At 40.0% G+C, this 17,842-nt stretch overlaps 1 protein-coding gene across 8 annotated transcripts in view; it reads left to right on the top strand.

Annotated features, from left to right (window-relative positions):
- Positions 1 to 17,842, top strand: part of LOC120797900 (interleukin-1 receptor accessory protein-like 1) — a 288,213-nt gene that overhangs the window by 125,968 nt on the left and 144,403 nt on the right. For all 8 annotated transcript variants that reach the window (XM_040141657.1, XM_040141658.1, XM_040141659.1 and 5 more), the window contains one exon: positions 11,432 to 11,711. In XM_040141657.1, coding sequence (XP_039997591.1) covers positions 11,432 to 11,711 — 280 coding nt within the window. The remainder of the gene's footprint in view (positions 1 to 11,431; positions 11,712 to 17,842) is intronic.

Raw genomic sequence — 17,842 nt, 5'->3', positions numbered from 1 at the left:
TTCATTCATTTTATGATGCTCTGATCTGATGAATAATGTAAAACGTCACCCTATTTCAACTAGTCATGGGAACAACGGGCAAACAAAAACAGATTAATACCCCAACGACCAACCCTGTTGCTTACCTGTCGCATCCTTATGGTGGAAATATTGTTATGCACCCTCTTGGGCTGTGGCACCATGCTGTCTGCCTAAAGAAAAAAAAAAAAATCACTCAAATCAATAGATATGCTGGCAAAACCCAGCCTAAAAATACCAATCCTGGTGCAAAAATATGAAAGAAATAAAGCATCCACATTTTCAGGAAACATCTCCTCTAGTTGTCCTCACTTCCTCATGTCACTAGCTGTACACTGTCACAGAGAATGAGTGCAGTGCATCATATTATCTGGTTTGTAATTGAATTGTAGCAGGAGGTAGGTTGGTAATCAGTGTACAGCAGGTAGTTTTCGTTCCAGTGTTTGACAGTAATATCTTCTAATGGGAAGCTTTGGCTCTACTCTTGTTCCAGGCCACTAGGTTTCCGTGGATCCCTAGCTGCCTGTGTGAGTGTGTGTGTGTGTAGTGTGTGTGTGTGTGTGTGTGTGTGTGTGTGTGTGTGTGTGTGTGTGTGTGTGTGTGTGTGTGTGTGTGTGTGTGTGTGTGTGCATTCTTGTGCACGCTGAATGTAAGTATGTGGTTGCGTCTGCAAATGTGCAGGTTGTGTGTGCTCGGCGCAGGTGGTTTGTTCTGCAGCTCCCCTGCCTTGCCTCCTTTGAATATTACTGATTTTTTTTTTTTTCTTAATATACTTGACCTTCAAGACATATATATCAAGAAACTGAGTCACCGTCCACTTCTACTGAATTATTGGCGACTGGCTCAAGTGATTTACAGCATGGATGCCCTTACTTGTGCGGCTTACTTTTGTTGCTGATCCGCAGCTCGAATCGTTTCTCTATCATAATTTTCTTCCTCTGTCTTTGAACTTCTGGCACAACCTTCCCTCACCCTCCCACTCCTCTGTACAAGAATTGAATAGCTTGGAGATAGAGGACGGGTAAAACGGAGAGATAAAGGAGTGGAGAGTACAAAGAGAGAGAGATGATGCTCTGGTAGTTAACAGTGTGGGAAAAAATGAGAGACAAAAAATAAGGTCAGAGTTAACATATGAGGACTAAAACCAGCGCCCATCAGGACAGTGCTTGCTAGTTGCTTTGTTACATTTTCTTACCGTCTTATCATTTCATAGACGGCTAGCGCAGAGGCTGATGTTACAAGGCTCTCTATCCATCTGGGCACGCTCTATTTTTCGCCAACGCTCATTTTGCGGGGGCATCGGAGCACAACGCCCAAATGGTGTGTCGGTGTCTGTAGTGGACCGGGTCTGAGTCACCGGCTTAGTGTGCCCACACCACTATGATACAGCATAGAATAACAGGCTGACAAGGCTGCCAGCGGAGGCAGCACGGAATCTGTGGCCTGTTCTCCATGTGTGTGTTCTCTGCGTGTATTTTGTACCTGTGTGGGTGGGTGAGAGTGTGTAGAAAAAATGTCTTATCCACACTCTTGTCCTATGTGCGCAATCATGTCTGCAATGCAGCACTGTTATTTTTTTTTTTTTTTTTAAAGGAGTCAGTATTGTTTATGTTGTGTGTCTCGACGCCTCCCAAGGCTTTTTGTTAGATGAGAGGATTACTGGTGCCGTGGGGAACAGAAGGATGATTTTCTGATTATGTAGTACTCTCTCTGGAGGAGACACCCAAGCCATAACAGGATCACTTTTACATCTGCTCCTTGTCAAATGTTCCTCTGAAAAAGGCTTGAGTTGTGAGTAAACATATGGATACAAGTCCATTTTCATAGTTTGATTCCCTGGGGAATCAAAATGCTGTTTGGAAGACATAATCACCCCTTTAAAGTCAGAGTAGAGGCTTTCACAGACTCTCACGCCGAGATGATCGGATGAGATGATTACACACTTGTCACACTTTGACGTTGACATGTGTTGGACAATGATGGGTTTTTCCTCACAAATTTAATGAGTGCATAAAAGGGAAAACAGTCCTTATTGCTTATATAGTCAAACAGACTGATTTACCTACTGCTTTGAAGAGCAATGTGCTGCCGTGCAGTTGAATGCAGTTCCACTTGATATGCAGGTTAGATGTTTACTCACTGTAATGCGTCCTCATAGTGCACTGAACATTTGCAGGCTACAGCTTTTGCCAGTTGAAGTAATATTTAGAGTTTTTTTTTTTCATCTATAATCTTTAGCTATTCCATTGCTAGTTTACATAACAGGGATTCAGCCAATAACCATACGATGAAAGCTTGAGTTCTTTCCCCATAAATAGCCCCCTCACCTAATGTGTTTTACATTTGACCCTGTAAATTAACGGAAGGTTTGGTTACTCCGCCTGAGCAGTGATAGCCACCATACTTGACAAAAGACAAGAGTGCTACCCAGCTGAAACATAAATTAAAACAGTGTGCAGACATTTGAAGAAAAGATCAGACAATATTTATGGTGCAGTGAAGTTTAAATTGATTTTAAACTGATTAAACCGATGATTGGTATCTGTTGTTGGTGAATGGGTGTAGACATGTGATGCCTTTATAAAATGTGAGAGTAAGAAGGAACAGCTTCTGCTCTACCTGAAAAAAAGTAGTCTTACCTACCTGTACTTGTGTGTGTGTGTGTGTGTGTGTGTGTGTGTGTGTGTGTGTGTGTGTGTGTGTGTGTGTTTTTTTTATTTTGTCCTACGCCTCTTTCCTTATTCTCTTCGCTGCGAGGGTCCACCCTGGAAAAGTCAGCCCCGTCCCCTTTCCTATCTGCTACCTCTCTATGCTTCCCGTCCCCATCAGCATTTAACCCGTGATTGGAGACAGCAGGCACTGCTCTCTCTGGAGGCTGTTTCCAATCAAGGCAGCTGAATCTGATACAGAAGGGGGAAGCCAGCAAGATTGCAGACAATGTTTATTTTGCGATAGGAAGAAAAACTGTTTCCTGCTTTTCTTTTCTTTTTTTCACAATCACATATGAGTATTTGCATATAAATGGCAGCCCAGTGGCTGTCAAGAAAGAGAGGGAGATGGGGAGAGACAGACAAACAACAAATGAAGATGAAGTGTCATGAGAGTAAAGTGCAGGCAAGACGGGGAGAGATGGAGCTGTTTTATCTGCTTGTGAAGAATGGGTAGGAGGATTTGAGCTAAATGTCACTGCAATCATGAAATAAGCTGGTTCAGTTCATCTACATTAAATCATAACATTTTGGTAGTTTCTGAAAACAAGACAAAATTATGCCACTATAGGGTTTTGCTTTTCTTCAAATTTAAAGGAATAGTTCAACGTTTTGGGAGGTATAGTTATTTGCTTACTTTCAATGCTGAAATGAGACGATCAATACCACCCCCATATCTGTGCAGTAAAGGAAAACTATGTATGTTATGTTTATTACAATTTGGGTTTTATGTTTTTAGCTTGGGTCATCCGTTCTATCAGTTACTGTATAGTGTACTCACCCGAGTAATTGCTGTGATCTTGGTGGAAGGTGGCAACATTGCTACAACTGGTCTGACAGTAGTCAGACAATCATACAGTAATCACAACCAGTAGAACCAAAGCCTAGAACTATCAAAATAAAACTTTGATGTACAAAGGTGGAGCTGGAGGATGCGGTTAGCCTAGTTTATCATAAAGACTGGAAGTAGGCGGAAACCTCTAGCCTGGCTCTGTCTGAAGTAAAAACAATTACCTTCCCAAACTTCCAACGCTGACTTGTTTATATGTTGCGTCTTGGTTGTTTAATACAAACACAAACAGAATCTAAAAACATTGCTTTTGTTATTTAATATTTGTGATTTTGGAGAAGTTGCATGTTGGAGCTTTTACATTCCAAACAATAGTATATCCATCCACGCAGTGCTTCTGTGCAGTGCCCATGGCTATAGCATGGGCTGCCAGAAACAGTCAGTGAGCTCAGCATTTTGTGTTCTGGGTAAGGTTGGTTGATTAATGAGCTTTAGAAGTGTTGGTGGGCATATGTTTTTCACTTTGGACAGAGCCAGCTTTCATTATGCTAACTTTAAGTTAGGCTAATTACATCTTGATTCCAGCTCCATACTTAATAAGCATATTTCATGAAATATTGGACTATTAACATTTTGGCCCCTCTGCACTGCCTCTCTGTGTATTTATAGATCACTGTTCACACCCAGGGTGTTGTAGATTTTCCTTTATGCCACCATATGGCCCATAACTGTGGTCATCTTAGCATTTGCAGTTCCTTACTGTTGCAGTTCCATTACACTAGCACTACACGCCCTTTAATTTTCCCTGCTACAGTCTTGGAAATACATTATTTTCTGTTCAAGCACAAGGCATGAGTCTTGCTTAATGTTCCAGAGGTCCTATGGTGCCTGTGTGTGTGTGTGTATGTGTGTATTGAATCTCTGAACATATTCTCACATGCAGAGGGCTGCGGCTGATTTCTTTATTGGCTGATGACTCATTCTCTTTTTCAACCTGCTGGAGGTACTTCAATCATATAGGTAATCTCCCCCTGCACGCCGCCAGCTGAGAGGTTACCTTTCCCACACATCACGGCTATTTTCCTCTTAATTGAGACCCACTCTGCTGCGACAGCATTTTTGCAAGGTGGAAAATGGCAGGTCAAGATTTCGAGACATCTTTCTTTCCCCCTGCCTCTGTTCCTTGGCAAAAGTGGCTGTGAAGTTGATAAGTTCCTTAAGGGACCCTGGAGCCAGGCCAGCTAAGACACTACACTTCTTTGAGGGCAAGTAAAGGTTGATGTCGCGTCACCTCATAGATTGTGTGTGTGTGTGTGTGTGTGTGTGTGTGTAGATGTGTGCACAAATGCTTGTGTGTTTATCCAATCAGCCAAGGCCTAATGTATGCATGCCTTTCTGATTGAATTACACTGGGGCTTTTATGGAGAAAAATGGTAGTGAACCATCTCCTTGAGTGCTTATGAGAGAATAGACACTTTGTGACAGTCTCTGTGGTGACCTGACTCAATCTGCATACCATTACCCCTTAGCAGACCTGTAACCCAATTTATGAGCTGATCACCTCCTCTCCAGAAGGAGCACATGCTGGTTCTCATGTGACAGTAAAATGTAGCAGGGACACGATGACATAACATTTGTTGAGCTTTATTGTGGTGCCCTTTAACCAAAAATACATCATAGCTGTTTTTTCATGCAAGTTTACTAGCATCTAACGTCGTAACTGCTTTGCATGGTGACAGCAATCGGATGCAAACAAGATTTATTTTTTTAATATATTTTATACCCTGCCCTATATATCCAACATGAAGAAGTTCTACTAAAATAAGCAAATTAGTTTTATAAAACTATACACATTACGGTGCATATTAAATTCAGAAAAACATCTTCTGTAGATGAGTGGAAAATGCCTCGAGGCTTACTTCCAGTGTGACCCTTTTAAGAGTGAGGGTCATATTAAAACAAATTTTGTGTTTCAGTGACAGGAAATGCTTTTAATAATGGTGTATATTTATATTTTAAAGTATAATTAGCTTTGATACTCAAAAGACCTTCTTTTTAAAAGTCGTCTTTGTTGTAACCTTGATTTTAATGTATACTGCGGCCTATATTTGCATTTAAACCTTGGGTGACGATATTTACAAATATATTTTAACATGAAAAAAATGCATCTATGGAGCCAATTACCTTTGGCATCAGAGGTCTTTCTTTTTATATATATATATATATATATATATATATATATATAAACATCAATCACATCCTTGGTTTGATTTGGTTATAAGCATAAAACCCAAGGATAACAACCGTTTGTAAATGAGGCCCCATGTCTTTTACGCAGTTGTACAAATGAGACAAACATGACAAACATAAAAACAAGGCAGGCCTGACAAATGGCCCCGTCTTTGTTTAATGGCGTGGTTAAATAGGGATATGGCTAGAGGACCCCATTTTGATGTGGTGTCGGTGAATGTGTCCTATCAAATCCTGACTTCCATGCACAATAATCACAGAACAACATTTGTTCTGTGATCATTTGGCAAAACATGACAGCTAACAGTTACCATTTTTCCAGCTGACAAACAGAATTGCTGGGAACCTGGACAAACTCAGGGACAGTGACTAAGGAATTACCCTTTTTATTTATTGGTCATGTGTAGCGAAGCCGCAAATGCCGCTTGTGCTTGATGGTCCCAGTCGCTGAAGACTTGCCGTAGTTGTTATTATCACTCAGCAGATTGGCCAATTCCCTCCCCAATTGTGATCCAGCAGAATGGAAATCTGGTGAGCAGGGAAATGTTAGTCAAGTTCAATTAGGCTTTGTACCGTGTTTGTTTCCTGCCAACAGATTATGTAGAATCCCCACCCCCACTTACTGAAATGAACGATAACCCTCTGTCAAAAGTCTGAAGAAACTGGCAATTTGAGGATAGGTGGAAGATAATATATTGGCGCTGGCAGGCTCCTCGTGGCAGTATTTGAGATAAATACAGTAAGCCCTGTGAAACAGTTGGGCTGGAGTTCACCCTTAAAGGGAAATTAATGTAGAAGAGTTTGATGCCTTTACTTTTCTCAGTTAAACTGCGTATATTTTCAAAACCTCGTGCAGCAACTGAATGCCTTAGGGTGGTTTAAAACGTATCTTTTAATTTCAATGTTGAAAAGATCCACTGTGTTGTGTATGTTTTTAGTTGTAATCAACCATTTCACTTTTTATCTCATTTGTCTTTTTATCAGATGCATACTAATGTGGATGTAATTTAATTATTTAGTCCACAGATTGTAATATCCTACATTTAAGTGCATGTCATCTTATTTTTTTCTAAAACAGTCATGCAGAGGCACCGGTGCCATTTTGCATTGATATCATCTACAGTACTGTAGGAGCCTATTTCTGGTGCCGGGACATCAAAATAACTCTTTTGAAGCCGTTTACTCTCCTCTCTCCCATTCAGTGAGACATTATTTTTCTTCAGTAAGAGGGAGAATGTTTAGCTGTAGAAAATGAGTGAACTGAGCATTTATTTGCAGTGCTGATGGGAAAGGCAATGACAGAGCCAAGCTGTCTGATGTTTGGCAATGAAGAATTTACCATGTTTTTTCTGGTACTAAATTCAGTCTGTGCAGCCAAAGTGAAAGCACTTCTGAGTAAATTTGTCTTTTTCTGTCTGGGTCAGCAGATTATGTTATGGGTGCAATACCCAGTTTAGTGGTCAGCTAGCGGGGCAATTTGGATTAGTAGATTCCTCTGATATTATCGTATTCAGATGCCTTAATTGTGTAAAAGTACCTGTACTGCAATGTGAAAATTTGCATGCAAGTAAAAGTAATGCATTTAAAAAGTACATAAGCATTATCATAGTCTTTTATTGTGTATGTGTGTGTTTTGTGTGTATATATGCCTAAGAGACATCTCAGAGAGATAAGATGTCACTTCATGCACACATTTTTGCCAAATTAATGTTGTTTTGTGTTCTAGTTGCTGACTGCTTGTATGACCTTTTACACCTTCCTGCTGTTTTTATTAGTTGTGAGAGTAAAACACTTCAGAGTCTCAATTAGGGCACATGATTAGAAGTGAAACCATCTTGGCAGTGGTTTTCCTACCTTAAGCCTTCAAGTTATTATCGTCCACAAACTAATTAGCAAGTTCTTGATAAGCGAGGGTAGGCCCTTTGTTGCCATAGCAACACTTAGACGTAATCACATTGAAAGGATTGTGGTGTTGGGTAGCTTGCAGAGCAAACACTGCCCTCTCCAGCATTTTTATTTGCTTGATTTTGTTTTCTAGTTATTCACTCTTTTTACATTTTTGATTTATTTTTTTCTCCATTGTCTTGATCCACATAATTGAGGAAATCAAAAAGAGGTTCAAAGGGTCATATCAAAGCGTTGCATCTGAACGCAATTTTCTCAGTCTCATCAAATGAAGATAGCAGCTCATTGTTGCTGATTTAGGATCAAGTCAGATTAGGAAAGGTGCTCCAGACTTGGCACTGCTGTGAGCTGTTGGTAAAATGAACTGTCAAACCTGCCTGACACTAAAACAGGACCAATCTAAAGGAAAAATTCACCCTCAAATACTCTAAAGCTGTGTATTGTATATTATTAAACTGTGGCATTAAGTGAATTCCAAGATATGTTTCTTGATAAAGTGCAGTATTGCATATGTTGTTTACATTTTTCTTTAACCTGCTTCATCTGCTGAAGAGATCTCCTGCATTTCCCAGAGATCCTTTAGCAACCTCAAGAGAGCAGAGATAAAGTGAATTATTGCTGAAACAATTAGTCATTTAATTCTTAGTTGATAGACAAAAAATATTCAACGATTAAAAACAACAAACAAAACAAGCATGGCTGCTCAATTGCAAAAATGGATTGCATTTACTGTTTTAAAATTTGATTAAACACAAATTAATTTAGTAATATATTAACACATAACATAAGCAAAAAAACAAAGAAAGAAACTTAAACTTGATATTAGATTTTGACACACCCTAACTCTATGCAAGAAAGGGCCTCGAGATCAGGTTAATCCAAGGCCACCCTAAAAGCTAATTACATGTCAGAGAATGTGCTTGAGTGTAGCATGTTTCCAAATAAATTGCAGTTGCAGTTGTGATAAAAAGTGAAACAGCAGTAGAGGAGACAATTGGAAAACCTTGGATAAAAATGAATGGCCTTTAATTAAAATCCACATCTTGTTACTGCTTTGCATTCTGGTATATTGAGGCTTCTTTTAGTGGAGAAATTGGTTTCGCTGCTTCTCAGTGATGGATTTCATCCAAAAATGTTGACTACTGAACTTTGCTGTATTACTCTGACGGATTGACAACAAAATCTGTTCTGCGAGTTTTTGGTAACCGATGGATCTTTGCTATTAAACACCACTGCAGCTGCTGTGGAAATACAGCACCTCGATGTGACATTATGTCGTCCTAATTTTTCATTGTTTAAGTGATTAAGAGTACCCTTAGTGTGCGTTTCCCTTTTTCATTTTTCTCTAGCACATAAAGCACCCACCAGTGTTGTCGCTTTCACTCTAAGCATGACCCTTACACTACCACACAATACAGTACATTAACATAAATTAGCATTGCTAAATAAATTCCAACACCATTCTCCCGGTTGCCCTCAATGACTGCCGCACACACCGCACCTCACTGATTGGTGGACGAGTTGTTTCTTTGGTAAATAAAACATTTATAGAGGCTCAATTAGAGAAGCCTGTTGAGTCTGCAGCAGCTGTGCTTGCCAGCTGTTTTTAAAGGAAGACTGATGCAGCGAGGTGAAGAGACGGAAAAGAGGATGTCAGGAACAGGAAGGGAAAAAATGGAAAAGGGAAGGTGAAGCAGGCAGAGAGCTTGTTTTTTATTCAGTGGAAATCCAGTTTGTTTCTCGAATATAGGAGAAGTGGTTTGTTTGTGTTTCAAAAGAGCACTGAAGAATTGGATAAAAGTTTATTCACTGTATATAGAGAGTTGCGAAAGCCACTGTAAGCCAAATAGCTTTTTTCTCATAAGATATGCAGCAACAATATTTAGAATATTCAGTGTTAATATAGTTTTTTTTTGTTTGAATGGTCTCTAAAAAGAAAGAGAATGTAGAATAAGCTTACATTATGCTGTATATTTGAAAAATAAGGAGTAGTTGATATGCTGGTGGCCTGTATTACAAAGCAACACAAGTACAAAGCTCATGAAAAACATCTCACCACAAGATGAATTTAGTGGCTGTTTTTATGTCAGATGAAAAACAGCTACTACATCTTCATTAGCAGATAGCGTTTGCTCAGGTGTCATTGAATGTAGATGTCGAATTATCCATTATTCTGAGCACTTTGAGCATGCTCTTAGATTAATGTTAACTTAATTTTATATTGAGTAACGGTGATGGAAAATGACAGTATAGAAGCTATATTTTCTCTGAGGAATCACTGTTGAATACTGTTGAGAATTACACAAATTGTGCCCAATTAATTAAACTCTCGTCATTTTATTGCAAAACTCAGTCCATGTTGGAATCCTGTAGAAATGACTTAATTTTTCATGTGCTGCGTACATGCATTGATCTGATCCCCTGAAGTAAACCTGCTCCACAGCAGGTTAGCCGTAAAGAATAAGTAACAAGGGTTATTTCCCCCTATTGAATACAAGCCAGTTTTGTGATACCAGAAAACCAGACTCAAGCCCAAAGCTAGCTGGCTAACCCACCAATTGCTTCATGGTACAGACCAAAGCTCACCTGACACTTATTTTCTTCCCTTTTCTGGGTGAACCCCATTATTAAAACCAACCAAATGTGTCGCTTGCTTGATACAGGCAGTTACTTTCAATAGCTTTGTCTTTTTATACAACTCACTATGTGTGAAAATCTCAATCAGTTACTCAGGAGTTGGTATTGTCTGTGTGAGTTTTCACCGATGTCTGAGACTCTGGTAAGGATTAAGTGTCACTTTAATATTTGGTGTTTCACACGAATCTAATGTACACCCCAAGACAGATAATAAGTCTGAGACTGTAAACCATCCCTTTACCCGCTGTGCATGAATAATGCAGTTATTTTTCAATCCTTCTGACTTTTTTGACTGACAGTTGTTGGGCTTTATTAGATTTCTTAACAGGAAGACCCCTATTGCTTAGCCTTGGCATGTGCAGCAGCGCATTATGAGACCAGCTACTTTTTCCATTCATATGACTGAAAACAGCATTTGAGGCCCGAGGATAGTCTGGTAGCTTCAGGAAATGAATGCAGACGTACAGCACCCTCTAATTTTTGAGGGTCAAATGTAGATAAGTGCCATAACTGCCCTTTAAACAGATATTGATGGTGGCATATACATAGTTCATTGCCAGTAGAATCAATTTATGTTTGAGATGGTGACACACGAGTCACATATAAATAAATTAACGTTTGTAGGTGAAGGCAGGGGCAGACAGGGAAAAATGAATGAGTTCAGTTTAACATTTGAATGGATATTGTGGTAAGAAAACCCTTCATCAACATATTAACACATTACGAGGATACCTGCTTGTTCTCTGGCCTTTCTAAATTTTCTATGAATTCTTTTAGGCACACTTAGGTAGTTATATGTTAGAGGTGTGTATATGGGCTAATAGCCTCCTTTGGTTTGTGTCTTCATGTGAAACACAAAAAGGAGAGGTTGTAGAGATCGGTGCTGCATGGAGGAAAAGAGCGTCTTGATTGATAATGCTACAAGTACTGCTGCCAAAGCACATGAACAGACAGACTGATGCCAGCACTGAAAGTAGTCTTGTCCTGGTTGCCACATACCCTTTTCACGACTACAAATCTCCTCAGCAGGGGCTGGTGATGATAGAAATTGGTTCAAAAAATATTCCAAGCCTTCTCAAGCAACCTCTATTTAATTGTTCTCTTCTCTGTCCTTTTCCTTCAGTGGAAGGCTGCACGGATTGGTCAGTGGACTACCTGAAATACAAGGTGCTTCTGGGGGAACCTGTACGGATTAAGTGTGCTTTATTCTATGGATATATCCGGGCCAACTACACCCATGCACAGAGCGCAGGACTCAGCCTCATGTGGTACAAAAGCGCAGGACACGGGGACTTCGAGGAACCCATCAGTTTTGACGGCACACGGATGAGCAAGGAGGAGGATGCCATATGGTTTCGACCAGCAGAGTTGGACGATGTGGGATACTATTCCTGTGTATTAAGGTAAGTTCCTCTTGTTTTTGCAAGACAGCATCACCTGGACACATACTGCATACTGTTTTCTTCTTTGCTATCAAATATAAATTGTTGTTTTCATTGTTTTCGCCTTAAACTTGAGCAAGCATTCATGAGAAACTCTTACGCCATGTTTAACTTGTTTTGCCAGCAGTGTGTCAGTAAAATAGTGGGGGTGAATAACATTTTCTGGAACCCTGTGGGCATGAGTAAAGCTGTGTTAAAAACCTCCCCTGTTGATTTCTAATAAAGTCTTTCATCTCCGGGCAAAAGAGCACTGCTCCTTGGTCCACAGAGCATCATCTAACGGTATGAGGCCCCTTTGCTTCGCTCTGTATGCTAAATTATTTCTTTATTCTCCTCTGGGGGACAGTAAGCCATTAGGTGCAATTGGTAAATCCATATCTCTTCGGCCCTCACAAGTCCTTTTTTTCTGAAAATGTGAAAGAGCGAGAAGCGATATGAAAGAGAATGGACAGTAATTCAGTGCAGGATGATTGAGGGAAAGAAAAGGCTGCTAAGATGACAAGAAAAAAGTAAGGGACTCGTGCTATCTTCCTTTTCCACTTGCCTGATGGTGGAGGTAGACAATTGTTTGATTTATGAGTTTTTATAATGTGGTGCAGTTTCTGGCTTCCCTAGCTTATATTGGTGGAAGTTTCATTAACGTTGGACACACGGGAAACTTCGAAACACATATTCCTGAAAGATAGGAGTGTCATCTTGTTAGAATTCAAGATAATCCACAGAAATATTTGTATTTCAACTTAAACACAAACGATTTAAGGACATTTGTTACACTGGCAAAAAACAGGTGAATAATATGCTCTTGAGCAGTTGCATTCAGCACAGGTTTCCGTGTGTTTCACAAGCTCAATTCTAAGAGGTTTCAGCCATTACTATTCAACACCATTAACACTCTCCCCTTTGCTGTGGCAGCCGCCCTGAATAGAAACGGGCAGCACCAATCCAGCAATTCTCTATTCAGTGACGTTGGCAGCATTTTCCGGAGGTAGACAATCAGTCAGCTCAGACTTATTGTGTAATCGCACAGAAAGTAGAGCCATGAGATTTGATTTGGACAAGTAGAGTTGCTTTGTCGCCATACCCTACCATTCAGAAGGAAATTAAGGGGCAACACTTATTTGCACATCATGGAGAAAGTAACAGTAGTTCTGAATACAGAGAGCTTTTCCATTGCAGGATTTCTCTCCGCAGGCATTTCATCGGAATATTGTTAACTATAGTCGCTTTCTGCAGGTCTTAACTATGTACATTTGTAGAGTCAGGACAAGGATGTCCGGACTCACTTTTTAATGCTTAACAATTAAGTCTTAATGTTTGCCACACAAATGGAATATTTACAACACTGACCTTTATTTAAAATTGCCAGCATTGATACTATAATCAGTTCCATTGATTTTCAGTGTTACTCAAAGCATCTGTTGAAGCTGGGGTTGTTCAGATCTACACAATGTTATGGGAAACAGACACATGATACAATAATTAGCTGTAGCACAGGAAGAATGTTGTTGATATGATTTCTAAAAGCCCATGATTTAAAAAGGCAGTCCTGAAATTATTTTTAAAAAACATCCATGATCATGTCACTAATTATCAATTAAAAACACAAAAACATAAACCCAAAAGTGTGAACATTACATTGGATTTCCCTAAAATTATATCCACCATCTGTATTAAATGAACACCCCAAATAAAGAAAATAAAGGAAAAAAAACACTGATTTGCTGTTTACTTTTAGTTTTGCAGCACTTGAGCTGAGGAAATAAGCTGAATAGTGTGCATATTTGCACATGCTTGATTATATAGTAATAACTTATTAACCTTTTAGGTAAAGGGCGTTTTCCCTTGACTGGCTCATTAGTCAGCTCTATACAGCGACATACGGTGGCTTTTAACAGGGGGAAGGGCCTGCTTAAAAGGCTTCGGAGGATTAGGGTGTGTGTGTGTGTGTGTGTGTGTGTGTGTGTGTGTGTGTGCGCGTGCGTGTGTGTTTGTGTGTCAAATGTGTAGTTTAATGCAGTGTTCTGAAGTGCATAGCAATGCATCAGAATCGACCACATGGGACTATCAAATTAGGATAATTTAGAGTCCTGTATTAGCATATACTGTGGGTTCTGTTGAGTGGAGCCATAATAATAAGGCCAGGGCTCAGTCCAGATGGCTGACAGAGCAATGGTTTTTGGGAAACAGACTTTCAGTTGCTTTCTCATACTGTATGTCAACTAAAACTGAATCTATATACAACAGAAAATGTTTGAAAATGAACTGGATTTGTCACATGATGTTTTGTCCTCATGTTATGAGAACAATCTCTGACAGTGTCAGAGATTAAAGAGTGCCACTCTAAAGTACTTTAGCAGTAATAACACTTGAACTACTGCTTTACGCTATTAACCTAAAACGGGTACAGTATGAAGTTTGCAACCACATTTGCTTCTGTTACATTCTTCTCATTTTTCGCTTGAGCATAAAAAAAATTGCAGGAATGGATTCGTCCAATTTTACAACCACCATAGCAGCGTGTTGAGCTGTTATGTTGATGTGACTCATTTCAATTCCCAGGCACCGCAGCCAAATCAGAGGATTTCTCTTTTGTCTCAGCGGCGTGGGTCCTATAGATGATCAGCGCTTGCATATGTTAACATATCACATTTGGATTAGGCTCTTGGCAGTGTTTTTACTTGAGGATCCTCGCCCTTTTGAATCATAAGGGGACCTAGGGAATTAGAGTGCTCCGCGGTGGAACAAACGAATCACAGCACAACATTAAATCGTCTCTCGCTGGATACATTCCATACTTTAGCACGTTACAACAATTCAGTCCCAGTTACTATGGGCACCCGTGTTATTGTCTCGAAGCAAGTATTGGTACAGACCATTGTATCAGTGTTGAAGCAGTTCTTGTCCTTACACAACATCAGAAACGATCTGTATGGTATTTGTCATCATTTGCCATTTCTTTTATTTGATTTTGGTGTTAGTTTGGAATAGGGAGAATTAAAGCCAGGCAATGGTTTAATATTATTGTTTATCATCCTTTAGTGGATTAGTTTTATAATGATATGAACATTTGGGTGTCTAAATCATAATTGCCATATCCACATTTATCTTAGTTTTAATGCATTATATCATATACTGAAGGTTGTCTAGAGCGAAATGTCATAAATACAGTAAATATACTGTTCCAGCAGTAAGCAAGACAGTGTTTTGTGTGTGTCATGTAGTAAGATAACATTCTTTAGAAACTACTCATCTCTGAGTTCATGATATGTTCACATATGGCATCAGTAATATGGAGACGGTCAGTCCATGTGTCCTGTCCACAAGCTTTCCATGTATCAGGGAAGAGATTTCTGCCAGTTGTCTGTCACAGGTGTCATTGCATTAGTCAAAGATGAACAGTGTGGGCAGAATATTCATAAGACACCCACATCAGCATCGCCACAGCCAGCGAACACGCTGCTGCAGCACTATTGGCCACTTCTGCCAGTGTGCCACCATGTAATGAGAGGTCAGTGTCTCATTTTTGTGCATTATTCTGTTGTTCAAATTAATGATTCCAAGCGAATTGGGAAATATTTAAGTTACGTGTCTGTTTTACACAGGTGAAGTTTTGTCCGATGCGATGCATAGGTAACAGTAAAATACGATCCATTGCATTAAACAATGTGTGACCTGACATACATTTGCCATATCATGATATATATTCACCGAGCACTTTATTAGGAACACCTGTACACCTGCTTATTCATGCAGTTATCCGATTAGCCAATCATGTAGCAGCAGTGCGATGCATAAACTCATGCAGATACAGTTCAGGAGCTTCAGTTAATGTTCACATCAAACATCAGAATGGGGAAAAATGTGATCTCAGTGACTTTGACCGTGGCCTGATTCTTGGTTTGAGTATTTCTGATGGTGCCAAAAACCAAAAACATCCAGCGAGCAGCAGTTCTGCAGACAGAAACGCCTTGTTGATGAGAGAGGTCAGATGAAAATGGCCTGACTGGTTGGAGCTGACAGAAACCCTACAGTAACTCAGACAACTGCTCTTTACAACTGTGGCAAGCAGAAAAGCATCTCAGAATGCACATGTTAAACCTTGAGGCAGAATGGGCTACAACAGCAGAAGAACACATCGGGTTCCACTCTACTTCACTCTGTCAGCCAGGAAGAGAAATCTGAGGCTGCAGTTGGGCACAGGCTCACCAAAACTGGTCAGTTGAAGACCGGAAAAACAGAGCCTGGTCTGATGAATCTTGATTCCTGTGTTGTTCTAACCAAACTATTATCACTGCCAGGGTTGCAAGTAAAAATCGAGACTGATGTCACAGACACGGGACAATAACAGACAAATTTATCAATATGTACTGCCCCTGTGAAAGAAAGCCCTGAGAAGTATAATAGAAATATGCTTTGTGAGCAGCTTGGACACCATTTGGCATATTACAGATGATGACAGAGACCCATCTGCACTGCGAAAAAACACAAACATCTTAATAAGTTTTGCGGTTAGCAAAGTTTCAAGCCTGAAAAGCAGCTGAGAAAGTATGGCAACAGCGTGCGGATAAACATAATTACCCATTCAAATCATCTAGTTTCAAGAGACATGTTCTTGATACTCTTTAAGTCATCCTAGTGTTTGTTCCTTGTTTCAGGATGTGTGAATTCTGTGAAGTAGAGCTATTTCACGGCGTTTGCAGAACTTGTCATTTGTTTAAAAAAATTAGACTAAACATGACATTAGGTTACTTATATGGATAATTTTCCAGTTCCTCTATTATTTCTCTAATTCTCTACGGGCCACTCTCAAAAATCGTTTCATGTGACTTTACACTTCTTACCTTCCTGTCTCTCTTAACATACACACACGTACAGCGGTGTGCCCGTACTCGTCACATCTCTGTATTTGCTCAGCTGCACTTAAGGCGTTTCAGAGGGTATCATCATATGCTAGCATACGCATGCACAAACACACACACACACGTGTCAGTTCTCTGCTCCCTGGAGACTAGCTGCAACTGACAGGAACTTAATGTGCCTCCAATCTGTATGTGAAAGCAGGCCAACATCAACACGTACATGCACACATTCGACATTCTGAGCATGTATGCCTGTCTCTTCTACTCTCTTGCATCTGCACACTCACTCAGATCTACATGCATTATGGGCAAATGATGAGGGAACGCTCACGCCACATACAGCATAGGAGTGGAAGGGAAAAGATGATCAGTGCTGTGTGTCAAATAGAGGTCAGAACTCAGCTGTTTCAGATGTTATACCCCAAGGAGCTCTGCAGTATGCAGAGCTAAAACATATGCAGTGGTGGAGTGTGTCACCTACTGTAGAGTGACAGAAAACAAATGCATAAACACGCACAGGCCATCCGGGTATCTGGAGGATACCAAGTACATTACAAAGTCATGTAAAACAAAGTTGCTATACTACACTGACAGCAGACACAGTACCTATGAGAGTAGGACGGATAACTGATGGGGCAGACCCAATTGTTGAGCCAGTCATCGTTATGAGTTGGATTTCAAGACTGTTTCAGTCTGGGCCAGGTGGTGTTAACAATCTGCAGCCAAAATCACAAGTGTGTGTTTTCAGATTTGAATTGTTTGTATTTTATTTGTCATTCTCATTGAGATTTTCATTAGGTTTTCAACTTCAATCCGGACCATCAACATCATATGTGTGAGGTGGAGGAATAATAATTTAAAAAACTGGATGGCAAAAAGGATAATAGTTTGGTATGCTGGGAGTGAGGGGGTATTATTTTATAATCCAGTTAATTGAGGTTTCAGTGCAGACGTTCACCTCAGTCTTATGAAGTTCAGTCTCTGCCAGCTCTCCGAAGATTGTAGAAGCCATGCTGCCTAATCTCTCCATCTGCCCTCTCATCATAATGTAGCATGTTTTCGCCGGTGCTTTGCTGTTTCTGCTTTGAGAACATCACATGTAGGAAAATTCACGTGGGATTTTGTGGATTGCCTAGCAACGTCACACTAATCGACTTTTCTGACTGTTGAGACTAAAAAAAAATCTGTATATTGAAAATAGTTATGTGTGGGGTGTCTAGACTTTGTAGTTTT

This window comes from Xiphias gladius, chromosome 13, assembly GCF_016859285.1.
Source record: "Xiphias gladius isolate SHS-SW01 ecotype Sanya breed wild chromosome 13, ASM1685928v1, whole genome shotgun sequence".
In the NCBI taxonomy this organism is placed as follows: domain Eukaryota; kingdom Metazoa; phylum Chordata; class Actinopteri; order Istiophoriformes; family Xiphiidae; genus Xiphias; species Xiphias gladius.
The sequence above is the reverse complement of the archived record's forward strand: the minus strand, read 5'-3'. Positions and strand labels throughout refer to the sequence as shown.